We start from the raw sequence: 19,342 nt of genomic DNA on the forward strand, positions 1-19,342 counted from the left end.
TGACTACTTAAAAATGGAATCTTCTGGGGGCTGGCCCGGTGGTGCAGCAGTTAAGTGCACATGTTCTGCTTTGGTGGCCAGGGGTTCCCCAGTTCGGATCCCGGGTGCAGACGTGGCACTGCTTGGCAAGCCATGCTGTGGTAGGCGTCCCACATATAAAGTAAAGGAAGATGGGCACGGATGTTAGCTCAGGACCGGTCTTCTTCAGCAAAAAGAGGAGGATTGGCAGCAGATGTGAGCTCAGGGCTAATCTTCCTCAAGAAAAAAAAAGGAATCTTCTGAATAAAACTATACAATCAATAAAGGCAAAGGCAAACAACAATCTGGGCGAAAAAATGGTTAACATATACTATCAGTAATAATTCCTTAAATATATATGGAGCTTTTAGAAATCTCTAAGAAAAAGACCAAGCACCCATAAAAGAATGAACAAAGGACATAAATTGGTAATTCACAGAAAAAGAAATATAAACGCCCCCAACACATGCACAAAGAACTCCCAACCTCACTGTTAATTCAATAAATGCAAATTAAAATATCAATAAGATACCATTTTTAACATATCAAATCGACAAAGCTTTAAAAGTTTGATAGCAAAACTTGTTGTCTGGCGAGTAGGGAAATGTGCACTACTGGTGGAAGTGTCTATTTCATAACCCTTTTGGAGGAAAGTTGGCAATATCTGCCAAAATTCAAGTGCATGTCTACTTAATCTAGAGGTTCTTCTTCTAGGAATCTGTCCTACAGATAAACTCACACAAGAAGAAAAAGATGTATAATCAAAGATGTGTATTTCTGCATTGTTGAGTAAAAATAAAAAGTAAAACAAGAAGTAAATTCTGGAAGAAAGCAAAGAAAGACAACACTGAAGGAAGGAGATAGTGTTCCATATACAGTGATGTAGAATGCTATCCAATACATATTGTGAATTGAAAAAAATGCACAACAGTGTGTATAATAAAATACCATTGTGTAAAAATGGAAGGAAGATACCTATACTCCTTGTAGTGCATAGGAAATTTCTGGAAGGATATACAGTGGTTAACTGAAGAGTGAGTCAGAGACATGGGGTAGAGGTTTTACTTTTTAACCTTCTTTACTGTTTGAATGTTTTGCCATGGGCACATATCACTTTTGAAATAAAAAGCTGCTTTCTTTTACAAATGAAAAAGAGAAATTCCATTTGGTTAAGGAAAGTTTCTACAGAGAACATCGAGCTTTCTTTTAGTTTGTCACCTTTCTTAATACATTTTCAACTCTGTTGAATAAATGGAAGATTCTAAATTGGATCTCTCTATGTATCATCACCTCTGTCTGCCCAGCCATCAGTTCTTGGCAGTACTTGTTAGAGGCAGGGCATCGGGAAATGAAGGCCACTGAGAAGTTTTAGTCTGTCCTCCTTATATCCAGTATAGGTATCACTCACCTTGCAAAATGGATATATTTCAGCAAAGTTGAAAATAAAAGGCTTCTCTAGAGTGGATTCCATGTCTTACTAACATTTTAAAATGTGATGTCCTCTCTCCAAGATATTACAGTAGGTTGAATTAAAATTCTGGGTGATGGAGGAATTAGGATAATTTCTGGAACATATATTGGGCGTTGTCATGTAGATACAATGCATACTTATGGAGACATCCCAACAGTTCCTTTGTCACTTGTTGCTTGCGTGTAATAGCAAGAGCCTGGAGAGGAAGGAAGTCAGGAGGCTTGGCCTGTGGTCCTGCCAGTACCATCAACATCTGACCAAGGGCGAGAGACTTATATCAGAGTCTGTTCAGTCTCAGATATTCAGTAAGAGCTTAATATAGGCCAGGCCCTTCCACTATAATATTAAATTCCGTATACCATATACCATACCATATATACCACAGCATATATTATAAGTAGGACATAATATAGTATAAGAAATACTACAAAATAAGATAAAAAGTATGGAGGAGCTGCCAGCTGCATGTGAAAGAGCCAGGTTCCCCCAGACTTAATTGTTACTCTCCTGCTTAAACTCTCAGTAGCTCCCAAGCACCTTCAAATTAAGCCCCTCCTCCTAAGCTTGCCATTCAATGTGCTTCATCATCTATCTCCTGTCTACTTCTTTGGCCCTCGCTCTTGACACTGCTCTTCCCATCTCCTGAGATGCCTGCGTTACAGCCAAACCAAATTATTTGCAGTTTCCTGTTATTTCACACCAGTATGCCATTGCAAATGTTTTTTTTCTTGCTTGCTTGAAAAACTTGTACTCATCCTTTGAGACCTAGCTCCGAAATCAGCCCATCAGGAAAGACTTCCTCTAGATCCTCTCTGTATTTTATGTATACCTTGGTCATCACACAACACACTATCCTGCAGTTATGCATTTACATACTTAGAGAGGCATGCAAATGAATCCCCCATTAGTGTGTAGGCTCCTCGAGGGCAGAGACCCTGGCTCATTAATCTCTGTCTAGCGTATAGCATGATGCTTGGTGAGAAGGAGCTGCTCCATACATTTTATAAATGAATGGATGGATTAAAAAAATGAATCAATCATACCACAGCTAAAGGATTTCTTTGTAGTATGACATTTCTTAATATAATGACAAATCTGGTAAAACTTGCATCTCTCTTGGATTCCATCTCATCTCTACCTCATTCCCAGGGCCACAGGCGCTACCCAAGGCGTTATAGTGAGGTTCTTGTAACAATTACTTGAATGTCAACTGTGCTGTTGGTGCAGTCTTGCATAGGGAAAGGTTAACTTCAAAACACACCAAGTCATCGAACATATATAATTTTAATCTTGACAGTGTACTTTTAAGCAGATGCCTCAGTTTTTCTTCCTTCACACAGCTAGCATCTCTCCAAACAAGCTTCGATAGCAACCTCTTTTCTTTGGCAAACTGATTAATGGGGACATTACTCATATGCCTGGTTGTATGACATGTCCAATAACATTGTCATTTTGTTTATGGGGTGTTGGGTAAAAATATCCAGGAATTTGCTACCAGCAGAGCAGCCACCTGTTTGCTGGAAACATTAAAGAGGGAAATCTGGGGAGGCAGCTCCCTTGAAGAATGCCAAAGGGGTCTAATTCCATCGCCAGCCTCCCACACAACAAACTGCTTCCTCCAAGCTTAGCAATGGCACCTGTGGAAAGAAGAGAATAGCCGTGCTGGGGACCCGGGCACCTGGAGAAACTTCAGAAGGAGCTCTTCCCAAGCCTAAAGGATGGCGAGCTGAGGGAGCTGTCAGCACAGTATCAGTGGCAAGGAGAGAAGTAGATCTTGATTTAGGAGTAGGAACAAGGGAGGAAAGAAGCATGAATGAGAGAAGGGATGGGAAGTGGGGATGAAACACAACTGTAGGGCAGGAACTGGGCAAGTGTGCCTAGTATTACTTTCACCTTCCCTCAGGGATCCTAGAGTGTAGGTGGGGCAGAGTCGGGAGGATGGGGTTCCCATGAGGAGGAGGTATGACTTATCCTCTGGAAGCTATGAGAGGGCAGGAAGGGAGCAGGCATGGACTGGGGCCTCACCTGCAGCAGCCAGAACAGAGCACATCACCGGACAGGTTCTGTGCTGCCTGGGAAAGGAGGCTATCTAAGGGAAACACACCAGAAGGCCTGAAGTTTTCCAAAACAAAACAGACTGGAGAAAATCTTACAGGATTAGGGAAAGGATGACCCCTTCCCAGGACATGCTGCCTGAAAACACGAAACAACAAAGACAACAGAGCACACCACCAGAACCACGTGCAAACGGGGAAAGGGTGGAGGAGAGGGTGAGAGAGAGTCCAGGCTGATGATCGAGGTGCCAGCCTCGTAGCACAAGATCAACATTTCTTGCACAACCCCTAACTGCGTGTGCGTCAGCCAGCACAAGGCCATCTTGAACTGGCCACAGGACAACTCAAGAAGCTTAGTTGAGGAAGGCAGCATTACTTAAGACAAAATGACTTTCTATTCTAGTTTAGAAAAGTATCTAGAGGCCAGAAATTAAATGTAAAGTAAATTGATAACATTCGCAATGACGTGTGTGTACTCCCGGTGAGAAGTGGAAGGAGGGTGTTGCTACTTTTGTGTTTTGAATCTCATAATCATGAGGGCAGCAGGAGTGTCAAGAGAGGCTGTAGCACCAAACTCTTTAGACTTTTACATCCCTACGCTGCGTTATGAAATGAGTCCTGGAACAGAACAGCGGTTGTATAAACTCTCAGTTCTGAAAATAAATACTGTCTTGTTGAGAAAACAGTGTGACTTCTAAAGATCTAATTTAAAGGGAAAAAATGAAAGGAAGAAAGAGCTTAGTAACTGCATATATATATGTGTGTATATATGTACATAAGCCTATGCAAAGTTCCTATAGATCTGTGATTACGTCCCCCAAAAGTTCTAGTAGAAGCCACCAGAAAATGTCAGTCAGCATCAAGTCCAGGACAGAAATGTAAACAGAATAGTGATTTCACTCAGATTAAAACACAAATAGAACTCTGGTTCCTCCACAAACACGGGTGATGTTACTGAGGCAGTTCTGGTGACCGCCCCTGGAAAGAGAGGTGATGTGTCAGAAACTGCTCAAAAAGGCCACTGCAAAATTTTCCAGGGGTCAGGCGTGGGGAAAGACTTTCTAAAACAGTGTGTTTCATCTTGGATAGATAAAGGCTGAGAAATAGCATGACATGAATCTCTAAAAACCATATACAGTGAGAGCAGAATCAACGTAGGCTTGTTTACAAAATAAAGATCAAAGGGTGTCCTTTGAAACTTGTTTGAGATAAACTTAGATTACATATTTTTAAAGGACTATTTCGCATAGCAAACAGAAACAAATCTTTAAATGATTTGGACACATTTATGAATGACAGAGACAGAAATTGCTGCTCAGCAGAACTCTGCTATCTAACTTTTCAGGATAAGGCTGGAACAACCAGGCCATTCTCCCAAAGACTGTTTTTGGAGACAGAAATACTGTTAGCACAACTGGTCAGATTCCAGGTGGAATCTGATACTTTCATTCTTACAAGATAATATTCATGCAAACACTTTTGGAAACTGTCAAATGGTATTGCTACTAATAATGTTATATTTTTTCACACAAAATATTAGGTGCTGTACCATTCAGGTGACATTGTATTGACCAAAGAAGATTGATGTTAACCCACCTTCAGACTTAAATGTCTTTGGAAACAATTCTATGTATTGGCAAAAAGGTTTAAAGATATATCCTGGGATGGAAGTCTTCTTATGTAGCTGAGGGAAGCCCTTAAAGTCAAAGGAATTGAAAATATGCTTTAAAAAAATTCTTAACCTCAATATGTAAGTGAGTCAAAAATAAATGAAGATATGTGATACCAAATAGAAAAATCAAAATATCCATGATATTAAAAAGGAATGGCAGAAAGAAGGAGTCAAAGGTATTTACATCTAGCAACAGATAGCACCTAACTAGAGGCAGGACATATTGTTGACTTAAATTCTCATAAATATTGTGGCTTTTTGTAAATGTCTTTAGGGTCATAAGTAGGTCTGATAGTGTCCCAAGAATAAATTTTAGGTTGCATTTTTTTTTCTTAGAAAGAGAAGATTAAAGCAAAATTTGGAGCAGTTAATACTATTCATAAGATAAGAAGTGGTTTCCCTGCTGCTCTCCGGCAGTCTCCTGGTACCAAAACCACACTTCCTCCTTAATAACCCAGGATTCTAGTCTTTTGCTCCTTAAAAATGTAAGATCTGGAAGAGGAGCCCTGTCAGATTTCCATTCAGCAATGGGTTTACCAAACCTTACACTGGAAACAGCAACCTCCAAAGTAAACTTTGAGGGGCTGGCCCGGTGGCATAGTGGTTAAGTTTGTGCCCTTTGCTTTGGCAGCCTGGGGTTCATGGTTCCAATTCCCGGCACAGGCCTATACACCGCTCATCAAGCCATGCTGTGGCAGCGTCCCATATACAAAATAGAGGAAGATTGGCACAAACGTTAGCTCAGCGACAATATTCTTCAAGCAAAAAGAAGATCGACAACAGGTGTTAGCTCAGGGCCAATCTTCCTCACACACACACACACACAAAAGAGTAAGCTTTGATGAAAGGAAGCTGCTTTTTTAAAAAAAGATTTTTGAGCTATAAATGCAGGCTGAGTTTTTTTTACTTACTCCATAACACGTGCCATGGTATGTTTAAACTTCTTCAGGCCTGAGTCAGTAGAATAAAATGCGCCTGCCTTATGTGTGTCTGTTGGGTAAACCCTCAGGAGAATTGTGAAAGAAGGTACCTGACCACTTGTTCCTTCTTCATCTCTCTCTTATCTCCCCTACCCTAACCCTCACAGGTAGGCAGTGTCTACTTGCTGCTCTTTAAATGCTCAGAGCCCCACCACAGCAATCAGATCTACCCAGATCTCTCCCTCTTTTATAACACCTATCCTTGAAAACTATATATTCCTCTTTTCTCCCACTCTTAAAAGATTAGATATTAAACTAATTTTTAGGTAGCAAGTAAGAGGAAAAAAGACACATTCATACTAAAGTGTAAATGACTAACAGTGATGCTTAACAAGCCATCTTTTACAAAGAGTAGTTAGTTTTCAACAGTTGCTTATTGGCCAAATAAATAAGTTCCCTATTATTTCCTCAAATAAGGGCACACTTTATTCTTTCCTACTGGGTGAGGTATATAGATGGCTTAGGAAGTCAGCAGTATTTTAAGTAGAAATGGTAGTTGAGACAATATTAAGAAAAGCTGTTGCTATGTTTGAGGAGAAGCTTTCTGCATGGTGGTGAAGGGGAAGAGGTAAGGGAAAGTTTGAACACTGAAGGTTTTGGTTCCTTGAGCTTCATTTTCTCTTCCTTATTTTTATGCTGATGGGGTGTCTTTTTCCTTCCTTGTCAACAGATTGTTTCAGTTGTTCTTGGCATTATTTATTTATTTTGCTCCTGCTGACAAGCTGGAGGCTGAGTTATGTGCTCACTCTGAAAATGTTCCTGTAGGCTCTTGCCTCCGAACTTTCCAACCAATGCAGAGAGTAAGTAGGTACTGTGCTATATGCAAATGTAGGCATATTTGTCTGTGTAGGCCAAAGGAGGGGAGGCATTTCGCAAAATGCCTTTAGAGCAGAAACAGACTTTCGAGATAGAATCTTTTGTAGCCTCGTGAAAATAAGCTAAACTTTTCAGAAACAACAAGTACAGAGGAATACTCATCTATAAATTGGAAAAAAACCACACACAAAACAAAACATGACTAATACTTCAACAGTGAGTTCACCTCAAGCATTTCATGAATTTCACATGACCCACCCACTTTTTCTCTGTACCTCTGAAGATTACCATATCAGCAGCAATAATGCTCTGTTGTTTGAGCGCCAGATTTACATATCAACGTAGCCATGGCATTCCTGAATGTAGAATATTGTACTGTTTGCCTTGTTTGTGGTTTCTCTAAGAAGGTTAATTTTTATTCCTTAACCCTCCTCGCTTAATCTCATGCCACCCCCTACCTCTCTTCAATTAGTGGTTTGTTTTTCTCTTTGAATTGTTTTCCTCCTTTCCTTTCTCAGCCCCTGCGTCATAATTTGAACCATCCACAAATTCACTGTACAGCCATGCTGTATTTTAAACTCTTTATCACTCAGCCAGAGATGATCAACTCTTTGAAAAGACAAGCCAGGGACAGAAGTGATGACCGGTCACTTCCAGGATGATTCTGGGATGCCTTCTTCCCCAAATGGGTGATGTGTGATACGGTGGGTCAGAAGTTACCATGGTAAATTTCATGGCCACCTTCGTTTCTTCTTTGACAGGCTTTCTTTTTAATTATTGCTGTTTCTAGATTGGAGATGGGTCTAGTAAAAATTTCCATGCCAGAATTGAATCAAACAATTTTCATTTCCAATGAAAGTTTGGAAAGAGCTGGATAATTTTTAAATTCTTAGACTCTTATGTGTCAAACTTCATGGAAAGCCAGCTGGAGCCTAACAAGCTATTTTAATGAGCCTCCTTTCTCTCTGATGCTCCCCAGGGAATATGTGCCAAGCAGACCCATGTGGCCCAGGGAGTAACACGATCATCTTGGCTCTGTTTAGACACCTGTGCTCTTTTAGCCTAATGGTAAGGGGAACAGGAGAGGGAGAAACGAGGGCATGGAAGGCATGCAGACCTAGTGGGAGTGGGTGTGTGCCATGCTGTTTAGGAATTCACTACAAGAGACTCCACAGCAGGAGCAGAGGCTTGATGCATCACAGGCCAACAGTGCCTCTATGTGGGATGTCTGAGAGCGTATGAAATGTGTTTGTGTGTGTCTTGGGGAGGGAGGAATGAGGAGGGTAGGGAGGAGAAAATTATATGCATTTTTTAAAGGAATGGCATGCCTTGGAAGTTCCTTTTGAGAAGGCAGTAGAGGAAGAAAAGATTGAAAACCATGGATATGAAGTATGCTCAGGACCCTGAGAGCATATTCTTCTTCTAAACTTCCTCCCACTCCTTTAAAACATTTTTTTCTTTTGCTGTGTTCACTTTTCCTTTTCCAGGAATCAGTCTGATGCCTGGCTCACCCTACCTACTCTGAACAACTTAGCACACAGATATTAAATTTGATCTGTATTAATTTTTCACCGGATGCCTTGTTTGGTGACTGTTCATAGTCTCCTGTATGTGTGAATTTCTCCTTCCTGGATTATAAAGTCCTTGAGGATTTATACTTATAGAAGCTAATACTCCCTCTTGTTCTTTCTCACCTCTTTGTTACCAATTCTGGGTATTTCTCAGCAAACTTTTATATATGACTACACATACTTCTTCGTAAGATTTTCTTCCTTTTACAAAGTCTTATTTTGTGATGTGATTAAGGTTTATTTTTATAAATTAAATTTAAAAATTTAAAGTATTTTCACACTTTCTAAAGTGAGCATTTTTATAGTTTTAAAAAAGAATTGAAATTCTTATTTTAATTGTGTAATATTTCAAATGTACAGAAATACAAAGAAAACAGTACAACATACACTCCACCACCAGATTTAACATATTTGCTTCATCTCTTTAAAAATTAAATATACAGCTAATCACCTAAGACCCTCTCCATCCCGTTCCCTTCCTCTCTAGAGAAAACCACTCTCCTGAAGCTGGTATACATGCTTCCCCTGCATGTTTTTAGGTTTCTGCTACATGGTTCAAAAGGTCTTCGTCCTCCTTCCTGAGGGGCTGGCCATTGGATCTGTGAGCTGCTCACACGCAGCCAAGCATGGCCAGCGGTGGAAGAACAGGGTAGATGAGTGCCATTACAGAGGGCCAGGTGTGCTTTTGTCAGCCGGGATGCAGGAAGAGAGAGTAGCTGGGGACTAACCCATGGGAAATGCAGTTCCACCGCAAGAAAAGGGCTTAGCAGAGCCAAGGAGTAGCTGGGGAGGCAGAATTGAGGCCATGCTGGGCACAGGACAAGGAGGTGGAAAGCGGTTTGTGGAGGTATCAAACAACATGGGTATTAGGAGGATGAGGAACAGAGCCTGCAGAGCACAGACTTTTGCTCCCCTGCTCATCAGAGAGGATGTGGCTAGGCGTCTCTCAGACTGCTAGGAATGCAGTTGAGGGGTTAAGTGTGCGCCCCTGACTAGAGAATAGCAACTCCAGCATGTCAGACCCATTACCAACCGCTTGACCTGACTAGGTGGCATTTACTTAGAGGAAGTGACCTACTTTAGTTCCTCGGAAGCGTTATAGATGGGACAGACACAATTCAACTTTCCTATTATCACCCTTCCTCAATTTGGAGTTGCCAGTGTGAAAATTAATAAACGGAAACCTCATTTAAAACGAAGTCGGGAGGCCAGAAGGGGGAGCTGGCACACCCTAAGATGATGACAGTGGCCAAGCCCAACGGGAAGAAGAAAAATTTCCTCTTCTTGCCCAGCAAGAGCTCTCAGCCAATGAGAGACTGTCACGACTCAGCCAATGAAAAGCCACTACACTTCAGATTCCTCCAATGGACAGTACTCTCCCAACCTCCTTTTCCCCTCTATAGAAGAGTTTCTCCTCCCGTTGCTGCTCAGGAACTTGCAGGTGGTTCGCCATGGTTGCAGATCTCGAATTGCAAGTCTTTGTTGATCCTGAATAAACCCATTTTTACTGGAAAAATGACTGGCTGTTTGTTTATTAATGTCAACACCACATAAAATAGAAGATACCCAGTTACGTTTGACTTTAGGATAAACAACGAACACTTTTTTTTAGTAAAAGGGTGTCTCAAATATTGTATGGGACAAACTTATACTAAAAAGGTATTTGTTTATCTGAAATTCTAATGTAAGAGATCTGGGAATTCTACTTGAATTGAATTTTGGGAAGGGTTTAGCAAAGCACCTTAGGAGTCTTTGAAAAGGAGTAAGACAAAGGGCTCTCTAGAATAACAGTAGGCGACATACAATCTTCGTCAAATTCTCAATGGCCTAACATAGGCTAAAACAACAAGCTGACTGAATTTATTAAATCAAGAGGATTTAAAGACAGTGATTTGTAATGGCTTTTTTGAGATATAATTCATATACCATAAAATTCACTCATTTAAAATGTACAATTTAGTGGGTTTTAGTTTATTCGCAGAGTTGTGCAGCCATGACCAAATCAATTTTAGAACATTTTCATCACCTCAAAAAGAAACCCAGTGCCCATTAACAATCACTCCCCCTTCCTGGTCCCCCTCCCTTCCTGCTGTTCCCCAGCCCGAGCCCTTGGCAAGCACTCATCAACTTTTCGTTTCTTTAAACATACCTATTTTGCACATTTCACTATAAATGGAATCTATAATACGTGGCCTTTGAGTCTGGCTTCTTTCACTTAGCATATTTTCAAGGCTCATCCACATTGTAACATGTATCATCAGCACTTTATTCCTTTTCATGGTCTAATAATGTTCCTTTGTACACATATACCACAATTGGCCTATCCATTCATCCATTGATAAACATTTGGGTTGTTTTTACTTTTTGACTATTATGAATAATGTTTCTAGGACAGAATGTTTATGTACAAGTTTTCCTGTGGACATATATTTTCATTTCTCCTGGAATTGTTGGCCATACAGTAACTCTAATATTGTGACGAACTGCCAAGTTCTTTCCCAAAGCAGCTGCACCATTTTACATTATTCTTTAATAAAGACTTTTCAGGGTTTCCTCGGTGTCCCTGAGGAGGGCTTGCTCCCAGGGCACCTCCTTTACGGTTGCCTCCGCGGGGCCCCAAACTCCCTCCTCTCCCTGTCCAGGCCGCTGGAACCCAGGAGCTAAAAGACCCCAGGGAACGCACTGTGGGAAACGTAGTTTCTGCCTCCTGCCTGGCCCCTCCTCCGCAGCGCTTACGGCCAAGAGGAAAACAAGACTCCTCGCTGAGGCTATGTGGACATTGTAGTTTTCTTTCCAGTCAGCCGCGCAGAGACTGTGGTCAGGAAAACTACAATCCCCAGAATACCGCGGTGCTACGGCAGCCGAAGGGGCCAGTCCGTGCGCACCACTCCCGCCCGCTCTCCGGTCCCGGCCCCTCTCCAGGGCGTCTGTAAACACACCCAGAGACTGTCATGGAGGGGGAGGAGGAGGCGGTGGCGGCGAAGGGAGGCGTTTTGGGCCGCCTCCAGGGTCCGCTCTGCCATTCCTGAATTGGTCCCTCGTCCCCGTGACTGTGGCATCAGGAAAACGAACTGTTAGGCGAGAGGAGGAGGCAGGCAGAACCATATCCCCTTCTTCCCCCGGGGCGGGGGCCGGGCCGGGCCAGGCCGGCTGAGCCGGGGGAGGGCAGGGGGAGGGCGCGCCTGGCCGGGCCGGCCTGTCTACCGAGATGGATGACAGTAAGGTAAGTCCTGTGGTTTGCACGCGCAGCTGCCGCCGCCGCCGCCTGCTTGTCGCTAAGTGCTAGTCCCACCGCTGAGCCTCAGCTCGGTAGTCCATGCCAACACCCAAGAAACACCTGCCTGGGACATCCCTGCGCCTCTCCAGTTATTGCCCCCTGGTACCCACCGGCAATTCAGGGAACACCGGGGCCGCGTTTTTCCAGAAAAGGCCCTCTCTGGAAATTTTTCACTCGCAGGGCAAGCCTGTTTGTCAGCTTTTTCAGGTTGTGCAAACTCTAGTTTTTTACTTCCCTCCTGAGACAAGTAAAGAAACGACTGTGCTTTTTCTTTTTGGCTTCCCTTGCCCAGTCCCAGCATTTCTCCAGTTTGGAGACCTTAACTAGGGCACGCTGAACCACCTCTGTTCCCCCTAACGGTTCCCCTTTCTTCTCTCGGGCTCCCTTACTCAATGCCCCATTCATATAATCAGTTCACTCCCCCTCTGAGCTATTTTCCTGTGGTTGGTTGGAACACTCTGCGAAGCTCCTGTTGCTATTCGTCCAGAGTCTGGAATCTAACCTCCTCTCGAAAGCCTTCTCTGAGGAAAGTAGTGAATTCCTTCTTGTTAATCTGTCTTGATGTCCCATCCCAGTCTCCCTTTCCCTCTCCAAATCTCTTCTCCCTGTGATTATAAGATAACAGACAGTGTTCATTATTGGTGAATTCTTAGAGTTTATCTATGTTTAACCAACTCTTTCTGCCTTTGTTTATCTACATTAACATTGTCTAGTTTTATTTCATGAAGATAGGGACGTCAGCTTATTGATCATCAGCTTATTGATGTTTTAGAATGTTTAGGAAATTGGAATTTTTTTTAAGGAACCAGACTTCTAGAATTTGCCAGTTTTTAAAGTAGAAATCCCTCCTTCCCTATGCTTTCCTGAGGTCTTCCTTTCCACAGTCTCTGGCATGCTGCTCATGATAGCTTTTTCCTTTGGATGCCCTTTTCTCCTCCATCTAACCAGTAACACTTTGCTGCTGTCAGGATTTTGTTCCACCCATCCTCAGAGGGACTGAAAAAATTTCCTGCTTCTCTGTGCTGCCTGTGCTATGCTACATCAGCTCCTCTCATTGTTCCTGCAGAAGGCTCTGAGAAAAGTGACAGACAGCAGGGAAAGCCCAACACAGTGCTACTCTGGAATAGGGACTCACCTAGAGGAACAGTTTCCCTGTGAAGTAGCAGTTCCCGTCCAATGGGAAGTAGTATTTCCAAGACAGAAAGGAAGAGTTCTGAGAATTTTCCAGAAAAATCAGAAAATAATTTTCCTTAGAAGTCTTTGCTAGCTTGATCTTCCAGTGTTAATTTTGAAATGAAATCTGACGACTGTATCCCATTATCTTTCCCCAAAAATAACGTTATGGCTACTAAAGGATGCTGAAATAACATATTGTTCTTTAATTTCCTGGATTTGAGACTCTCACAGTATATTCTACATAATTTTCAGTTGTTTCCGTTTCAGGCCTTTGAAACATGTAATAACTTTCTCAAAGTCTTCAATAATCTCAAATAAGTCCAAGAAAAATACATAGGATTTTGAGTTATTTTACTTACCTCTAAAATCGTATAGGAGTTGTTTTCTAAAACTAGCAAACTGTAGTGGGGGTATAAAATTTTATTGTTTTGCCTAAAAGGGTGAAGTTAAATTTGGGTTACTTTCTCTAGGGCTCACAGGTAAGGAAAATGAATTCAGTTCTCATACTTTATTAATTCATTATTTTTGTGAGACTATTTAGAAACCAGCAGTTTCTTAAATCTTTACTGACTATGGAAAAGAAAATCTCTTTCAGATGGATAGTGCCTCTGTGAATACACTCCTTTCACTTTGAATACAAACCACAGTTGTGGATGAGTAATACTGAAATGCCATGTGCAGCCAGCCTGGACTGCTCGTTCAGCAGTCGGGCGGTATGAAACAGCCCTGAAATAAGCTCCCAGTCCTGCCTTTATCTGTGCTCTACGGTCCTGCAAATTGTATTGTCCTTCTAGTGTATACATACATACTCACACACAAAACACACTTTTCCCTCGCATTGTGAATGGGTGATGGAGTCTCAGGTTCCATTTTCCCCTGTATAAGGGAAGGTGAGGGTTAGGGCTTGGAAGGATGGTGGCTGTGCTGGTGAGAGCATAAAGGATGACAGACTGGCTGGCAGCAGGGCCATGGCAACAGGAAGAGGATGAAGTGGGCAGGAGCAGCCGTTAGAGAAAGGCAGTATTTGAATGAACAGGTCAGGAAACAGATGATGATGATGTGAGGATCTCTCTTTATAAAGATTCTGTATTCTGATTTGTTTTCATCAGCGATGGTGAATGAGTTTGCCAACAGCTCTCTTCATTCTGCCATCTGGCTTCCTGGAGTAAGAGCAGGACAGATTTGAATGGGGGCAAAGCTTTGCCTCCCAAGCATCTAGCAATGTGCCTGATACAGCATAGACTGCTAGTTAATAGTGATTGAGTTGAATTGGAACAGAGTGGCATTAAGGCGATAGCCCTGATATACCTGGGCTTTCTTTAGTCAGTGTACTCCACTGAGCCAACCAGCCAGTGTATACAGACAATAGCAAATGGGAAAAATAAAGCAAGAGATAGATTGGGCATCTAAAAGTGAGGGCTTTGGAAAGTGTAAGTAGCAAAACTCAAATGCTGACTGAGTAGGCTCAGTCCCCTCTAGGCTAGTTGGGAAGGAAAAAATCTTGGCCACGTTATTTAACCTTTCTGAACTTCCATTTTTATCTGTTAAATGCTCAATACTTTCTTCGCAGGCTTTGGTGAGGATTAGAGATAATGCATATAGAGCATCGAGTACAGAGTCTAACACATAGTAGGCATCACAAAATGTTATCATTATTGGATTAGCCAGCAGTGACTTCCTTGGTCCTTAGCACGGTGCAGTAGGCACCTGAGATGCTCGTTGTAGTAATTCTTAAGTGTGTGCCGTTGCATAATGTTGGCAGCTGTGTTTACACCTCCACTACCCATTGCTCCTAACTATGGCCCCACATGGGACAGGGGCAGTGGGATGAGACATGAAATGAACTTAAGGAGTGCCCTGAACTGTCCTGTGGTGTAAGAAAGGTGGTCTCCCAAGCCCGCCTGCATGTCCACCGCTAGGGACAAAAGGCCCTTCTCCCTGACCTGCTGTGTTCAATTACAAAGAAAATCGAAATGTGTTGTTTTCGGAGGCTTTGATCCTAGACAGAAGGTTCTTATTTCTTATTTTCTGTTCGACTTTTATGTTTATTGAATGAACGAATGAGTAAATTGAGATATCCTAGACAAGATGTGTTCCTGCCATAGGCTATAAGCTGGTAAAAGACCACCCTGCTGTATTGCCCAGTCTGACAGTGTGGGACAGCAAGTTCCAGGTGAGGGACTGAGAGAGAGCCAGCCATGCTTCATCCGCCTTCCTTAGCCCTTCGCTGAGAAGACTCGGTCTTCAGTTCCCTTCAGTTATTCTGAATAGTGCTGGCTCTCACAAAAATGTTAACTTGGCCAAAAAATCTCTTTGACATTCCAAGACCTGTCCTTTGGCCCCGATGTCCCTCCTGTTGTCCCCTTAGCCATCCTTTGCTACCGTTGGAGCTACCCTCCTTGGGTAGTGGCACAAAGCTCTGACATTTTCTACTTTTCTGTCCTTCTGTTCCATCGGCACTTTCCACAAGACCGAGACAGAAAAGCCAGCTCATCTACTAAACAAATCTCTGACAGTAGATATTAACGTTTTAATGTGCCTTCCTTTCCTGTCTAGGTTACGTGCACATTTTAACTAGGGTGCCTCTGCAGGTAGTTTAACCCTAAGGACTAATTTTAATACTACAGAAACGAATTGGAATCCAAGTTTAAGTGATGTTATTCAGAAAGTTTTGCTCTTTAAGGTTTTCAGAAAAGTCTGTTCATTCATTAACTTATCTAACATTTGTTGGACACCAAATATGTACCAGGCATTGTGCTAGACTGTAGAGATACAAAGATAAATAAGAGTTTATAGCTATTCTTGGGAGCTTACATTTCAGTGGGCTAGGCAGACATATAGAAAAATAATTATAATATAGTGAGGTAAGAAATGAGGGCAACAGAGGCAAAGTGCTTTTGGGGCACTAAGAATGGATGCCTAACTGTCTAGGTATGTCAGACATGGGTTCACACAGTAGGAATGAATCTGTAAGGAAGAATGGGAGTCCCTCTGAAAATGGGAGAGGAAATATACTGTATTAAAGCATATTGCACTGAAAAATGCAATATATTTTGGTGTAAGGTAGAGCAGGAATTGGCAAATTTTCTGTAAAGGGCCAGGTAGTAAATATTTGTGTGCCATGTGATCTCTGTTGCAATTACTCAACTCTGCCTTTGTAGCACAAAAGCACCATAGGCAGAATGTAATGAATGGATGTGGCTGTGCTCCGATAAAACTTTCTGTACGGGCCGGCCGGTGTAGTGGTTAAGTTCGTGCGCTCTGCTTTAGCGGCCTTGGTTCGCAGGTTTGGATCCTGGGTGCAGACCCAGCACCACTCATCAAGCCACGCTGTGGCGCTATCCCACTTAAAATAGAGGAAAATTGGCACAGATGTTAGCTCAGCGACAGTCTTCCTCAAGCAAAAGGAGGAAGATTGGCAACAGATGTTAACTCAGGGCCAAGCTTCCTCACACACACACACACACGCACAAATTATTTACCAAAACAAGCGGTAGGCTGACTTTGGCTTGCCAGCAGGGCTGTACTTTATTGACCCCTGCGTTAGAACATAAGGCATAAGGAGGGGTGGGGGCAGAGATAAGGATGGAAAGATAATCGGGGGCAGGATCATGATATGCCTGGCAAGTTGAGCTAAGAAATTTGGGTCAGTATTTTTCAAAGTGTGGAATAAAGAAGACGCCTGCTGCATCTTTGGGAATGGAGCCTGAGAATTTGAATTTTTAATAGGCTCCCCAGTTGAGTGGCTCATATGCTTACTGAAGTTTGAAAACCAAGGCCATAGATGTTGGGGAGCCATTAAAGGATTTTAAAGCAGAGGTGACAATATCAGATTTGTGTTTTTAAAGAAAAATGCTTCTATACGGAGAATGGATTAGGGTAAAGATGTAGGAAGGGGACAAAATTAGAGGCAGATGGTCCAATTAGGAAAGAAAATGGATTTTGGCATATAACCAGAGTTCAAATCTCATTTCCACCACTTTCAAGCTATGATGATTTTGGACAGATTAACAGATTATTTAATCTCTTCAGAACTGAATTTCTTCACCTATAAACTGGATGTGTTAAAAAAAAAAACCTTATTGGGTTATTGTGAGAATTAAATGCAATATATATGTGAGCCCATGTCAAAAGAATTTAGTACATAATGCATTCTCAATAAATGCTAGTCCTTTCGGGCTCCTCACTAGTTTGCTTAGTTGCTCAGAAGAAAGGCCTGAGCAGAAGACCGTATTAGAGACTTACACGGTAGGTTGTGGCTGATGCAGCAGGCTTAGAATCCTTCGAGGGTGAAGAATGTGGACAGAAGAGAGCGCTAAAGAGAAACCCTAGAAAACTCTAAAATGATCAGAAGAGGCTGAGGACTAGGACTCAACAAAATAAACTGAAAAGGAGAGGTTAGTGATAGAGGAGAGCCAGAAAGAAGAGCTGCCATGCCGGCTGTCTAAGGGAGGAGGGCATTTCAAAGAGGGGACTTAGTCTACCCTACAAGATGCTACCAAAAAAAGGTCAAGTCAAGGAAGTAGTGAAAAAGTATCCATTGGGCTTGAAAAATAGGAGATTGTTTGTGACCCTACCAAGAGAAGTTTCAGTGGAGTCATAGGGCAGATGTAGCAGTTGAGGAAGAGGTGGGTGGGAAAGAAGAAAGTTAAGTATAGACCACTCTCACTGAGTCAGTTTGTAGCAGCTTCAGGCATTGCTAAAATATATGTAGTAGTATATTTAGCTTCAAGCAATAATAGCTGGGGGTGGGGGCTGGGCAGGCACAGGGGTTGGGAAAGGAAAGGCAGGGGTAACTCTCCTTTCAGAGATGCCTACGTTCTCTTCTTCTGTTGACTAGAAAAACTGGAAGAAAGGTTAGCAGCGGGAAGATGTGATTAGACTGTCTCTCTGAAGTTCTGGTAAATAAAAGAGAGAAAAAGCCTAACCCACAGCTGTGAAGGAAGTTCTGGGAGCCTTAACACCAGATGAAAATGCAGCCACTTGTTTTGTTTTTTCTTTAAAGTGGTAAAGAGCAGTGGCTGGGCACATTCACATCTGTCTTATTTTTCTTTAATCAAAGAAAGATAACTTTTCACGTAATGTTTTTAAAAGAAAAGTGAAACAGGCCCTTCTGCTATTTTCCTTTTTGGCTGGGGCTGATGCTACCACTTCATATAAATGGAGTGATTCTGTTAGGCTTAACAACTTGAAACTTGTATAAGTTGCCTTAAGAAGTAGAACATTAGGATGTAAATAAGTGTAAAAAGTGTGGTAAAATAATGAGTTATTAATTGGTTTTTCAGATTTTATATCCCTTATGAGAGAACTTTTTCTTTTTTATAACTTCTGTAAGTTGGTGGTGGTGGTAGTGATATCAATTTAAACCAACTTAAAAATATTGCTGATTTTCCTTTGCATTTATTCCTTCGACTATCAGTCTTTTAATAAATACCTGGCTCTGTGCTAGATGCTCTGGGGGTTGCAGAAGAAGTAGAAAACACAACTTCTCTGCCTGAGGAGCTCACTGTACTTGGACTAGATAGAAGTTAAGTCTGTGAGACCACTAAAAAACACAATGTAACATAAATTCAATGTGATATCAACTGTATGTTCCAAAAATTTGGAGAAGAAAAATGATGCCTGGGCTGAAGGTGATTGTCAGTGTGAGCTTCAGAGATAGAGGGCTAGAGCTGACCCTAACCAAAGAAAGCTTATTTGCCCTTTTGGATGGTGGGAGGACGGAGGGGGAACACTTAGGGAAATGGTGAGTAGAGGTGGGAATGCAGGGGCTGGGGTGAGGTCCCTAAGGGTATCGGCGTGACTTGATATGGAGGGTTCCTGCTTGGAATAATGAAAGAGAAGATTTGTGTGGTGAGTGGGAGCCTGGATGTAGCGGACTGAATGGTGGCCCCTGAAAAGATAGATCCACATCCTAAGCCCTGGAGCCTGTGAATATCACCTTATATGGGACAAGAGTGAATACTACCTTATATGGCAAAAAATGTAATTAAGGATTTTGAGAGGAGGAATTTATCCTGGATTATCTGCGTGGGCCCTAAATCCAATGACAATTGTCCTCATAAGAGTGAGGCGGGGGAGGTTTGACAGACAGATATGGAGGCAGTGTGACCCTTGAGACAGACATTGGAGTGATGTGGCCACAAATCAAGGAATGCTGACAGCCACCAGAAGTTGGAAGAGGCAAAGGATGGATTCTCTCCAAGGGCCTCCAGAGAGAGTGCAGCCCTGCCAAACTTCTGGCCTCGAGAACACATAGAATAAATTTCTCTTGTTTTAAGCTACCAAGTTTGTGTTGATTGTCGCA

At 42.3% G+C, this 19,342-nt stretch overlaps 1 protein-coding gene across 2 annotated transcripts in view; it reads left to right on the forward strand.

Moving 5' to 3' along the window:
• The first annotated feature begins 11,497 nt into the window (after positions 1-11,497).
• Positions 11,498-19,342, forward strand: part of CREBL2 (cAMP responsive element binding protein like 2) — a 29,523-nt gene continuing 21,678 nt past the window's right edge. Inside the window, exon 1 of one of the 2 annotated variants that reach the window (XM_070619131.1) lies at positions 11,498-11,805. In XM_070619131.1, coding sequence (XP_070475232.1) covers positions 11,791-11,805 — 15 coding nt within the window. In that variant the 5' untranslated portion in view covers positions 11,498-11,790. The remainder of the gene's footprint in view (positions 11,806-19,342) is intronic. The other variant, XM_070619130.1, reaches the window with a different exon arrangement.

The sequence above is a fragment of the Equus przewalskii genome, chromosome 5, assembly GCF_037783145.1.
Source record: "Equus przewalskii isolate Varuska chromosome 5, EquPr2, whole genome shotgun sequence".
Taxonomy (NCBI): domain Eukaryota; kingdom Metazoa; phylum Chordata; class Mammalia; order Perissodactyla; family Equidae; genus Equus; species Equus przewalskii.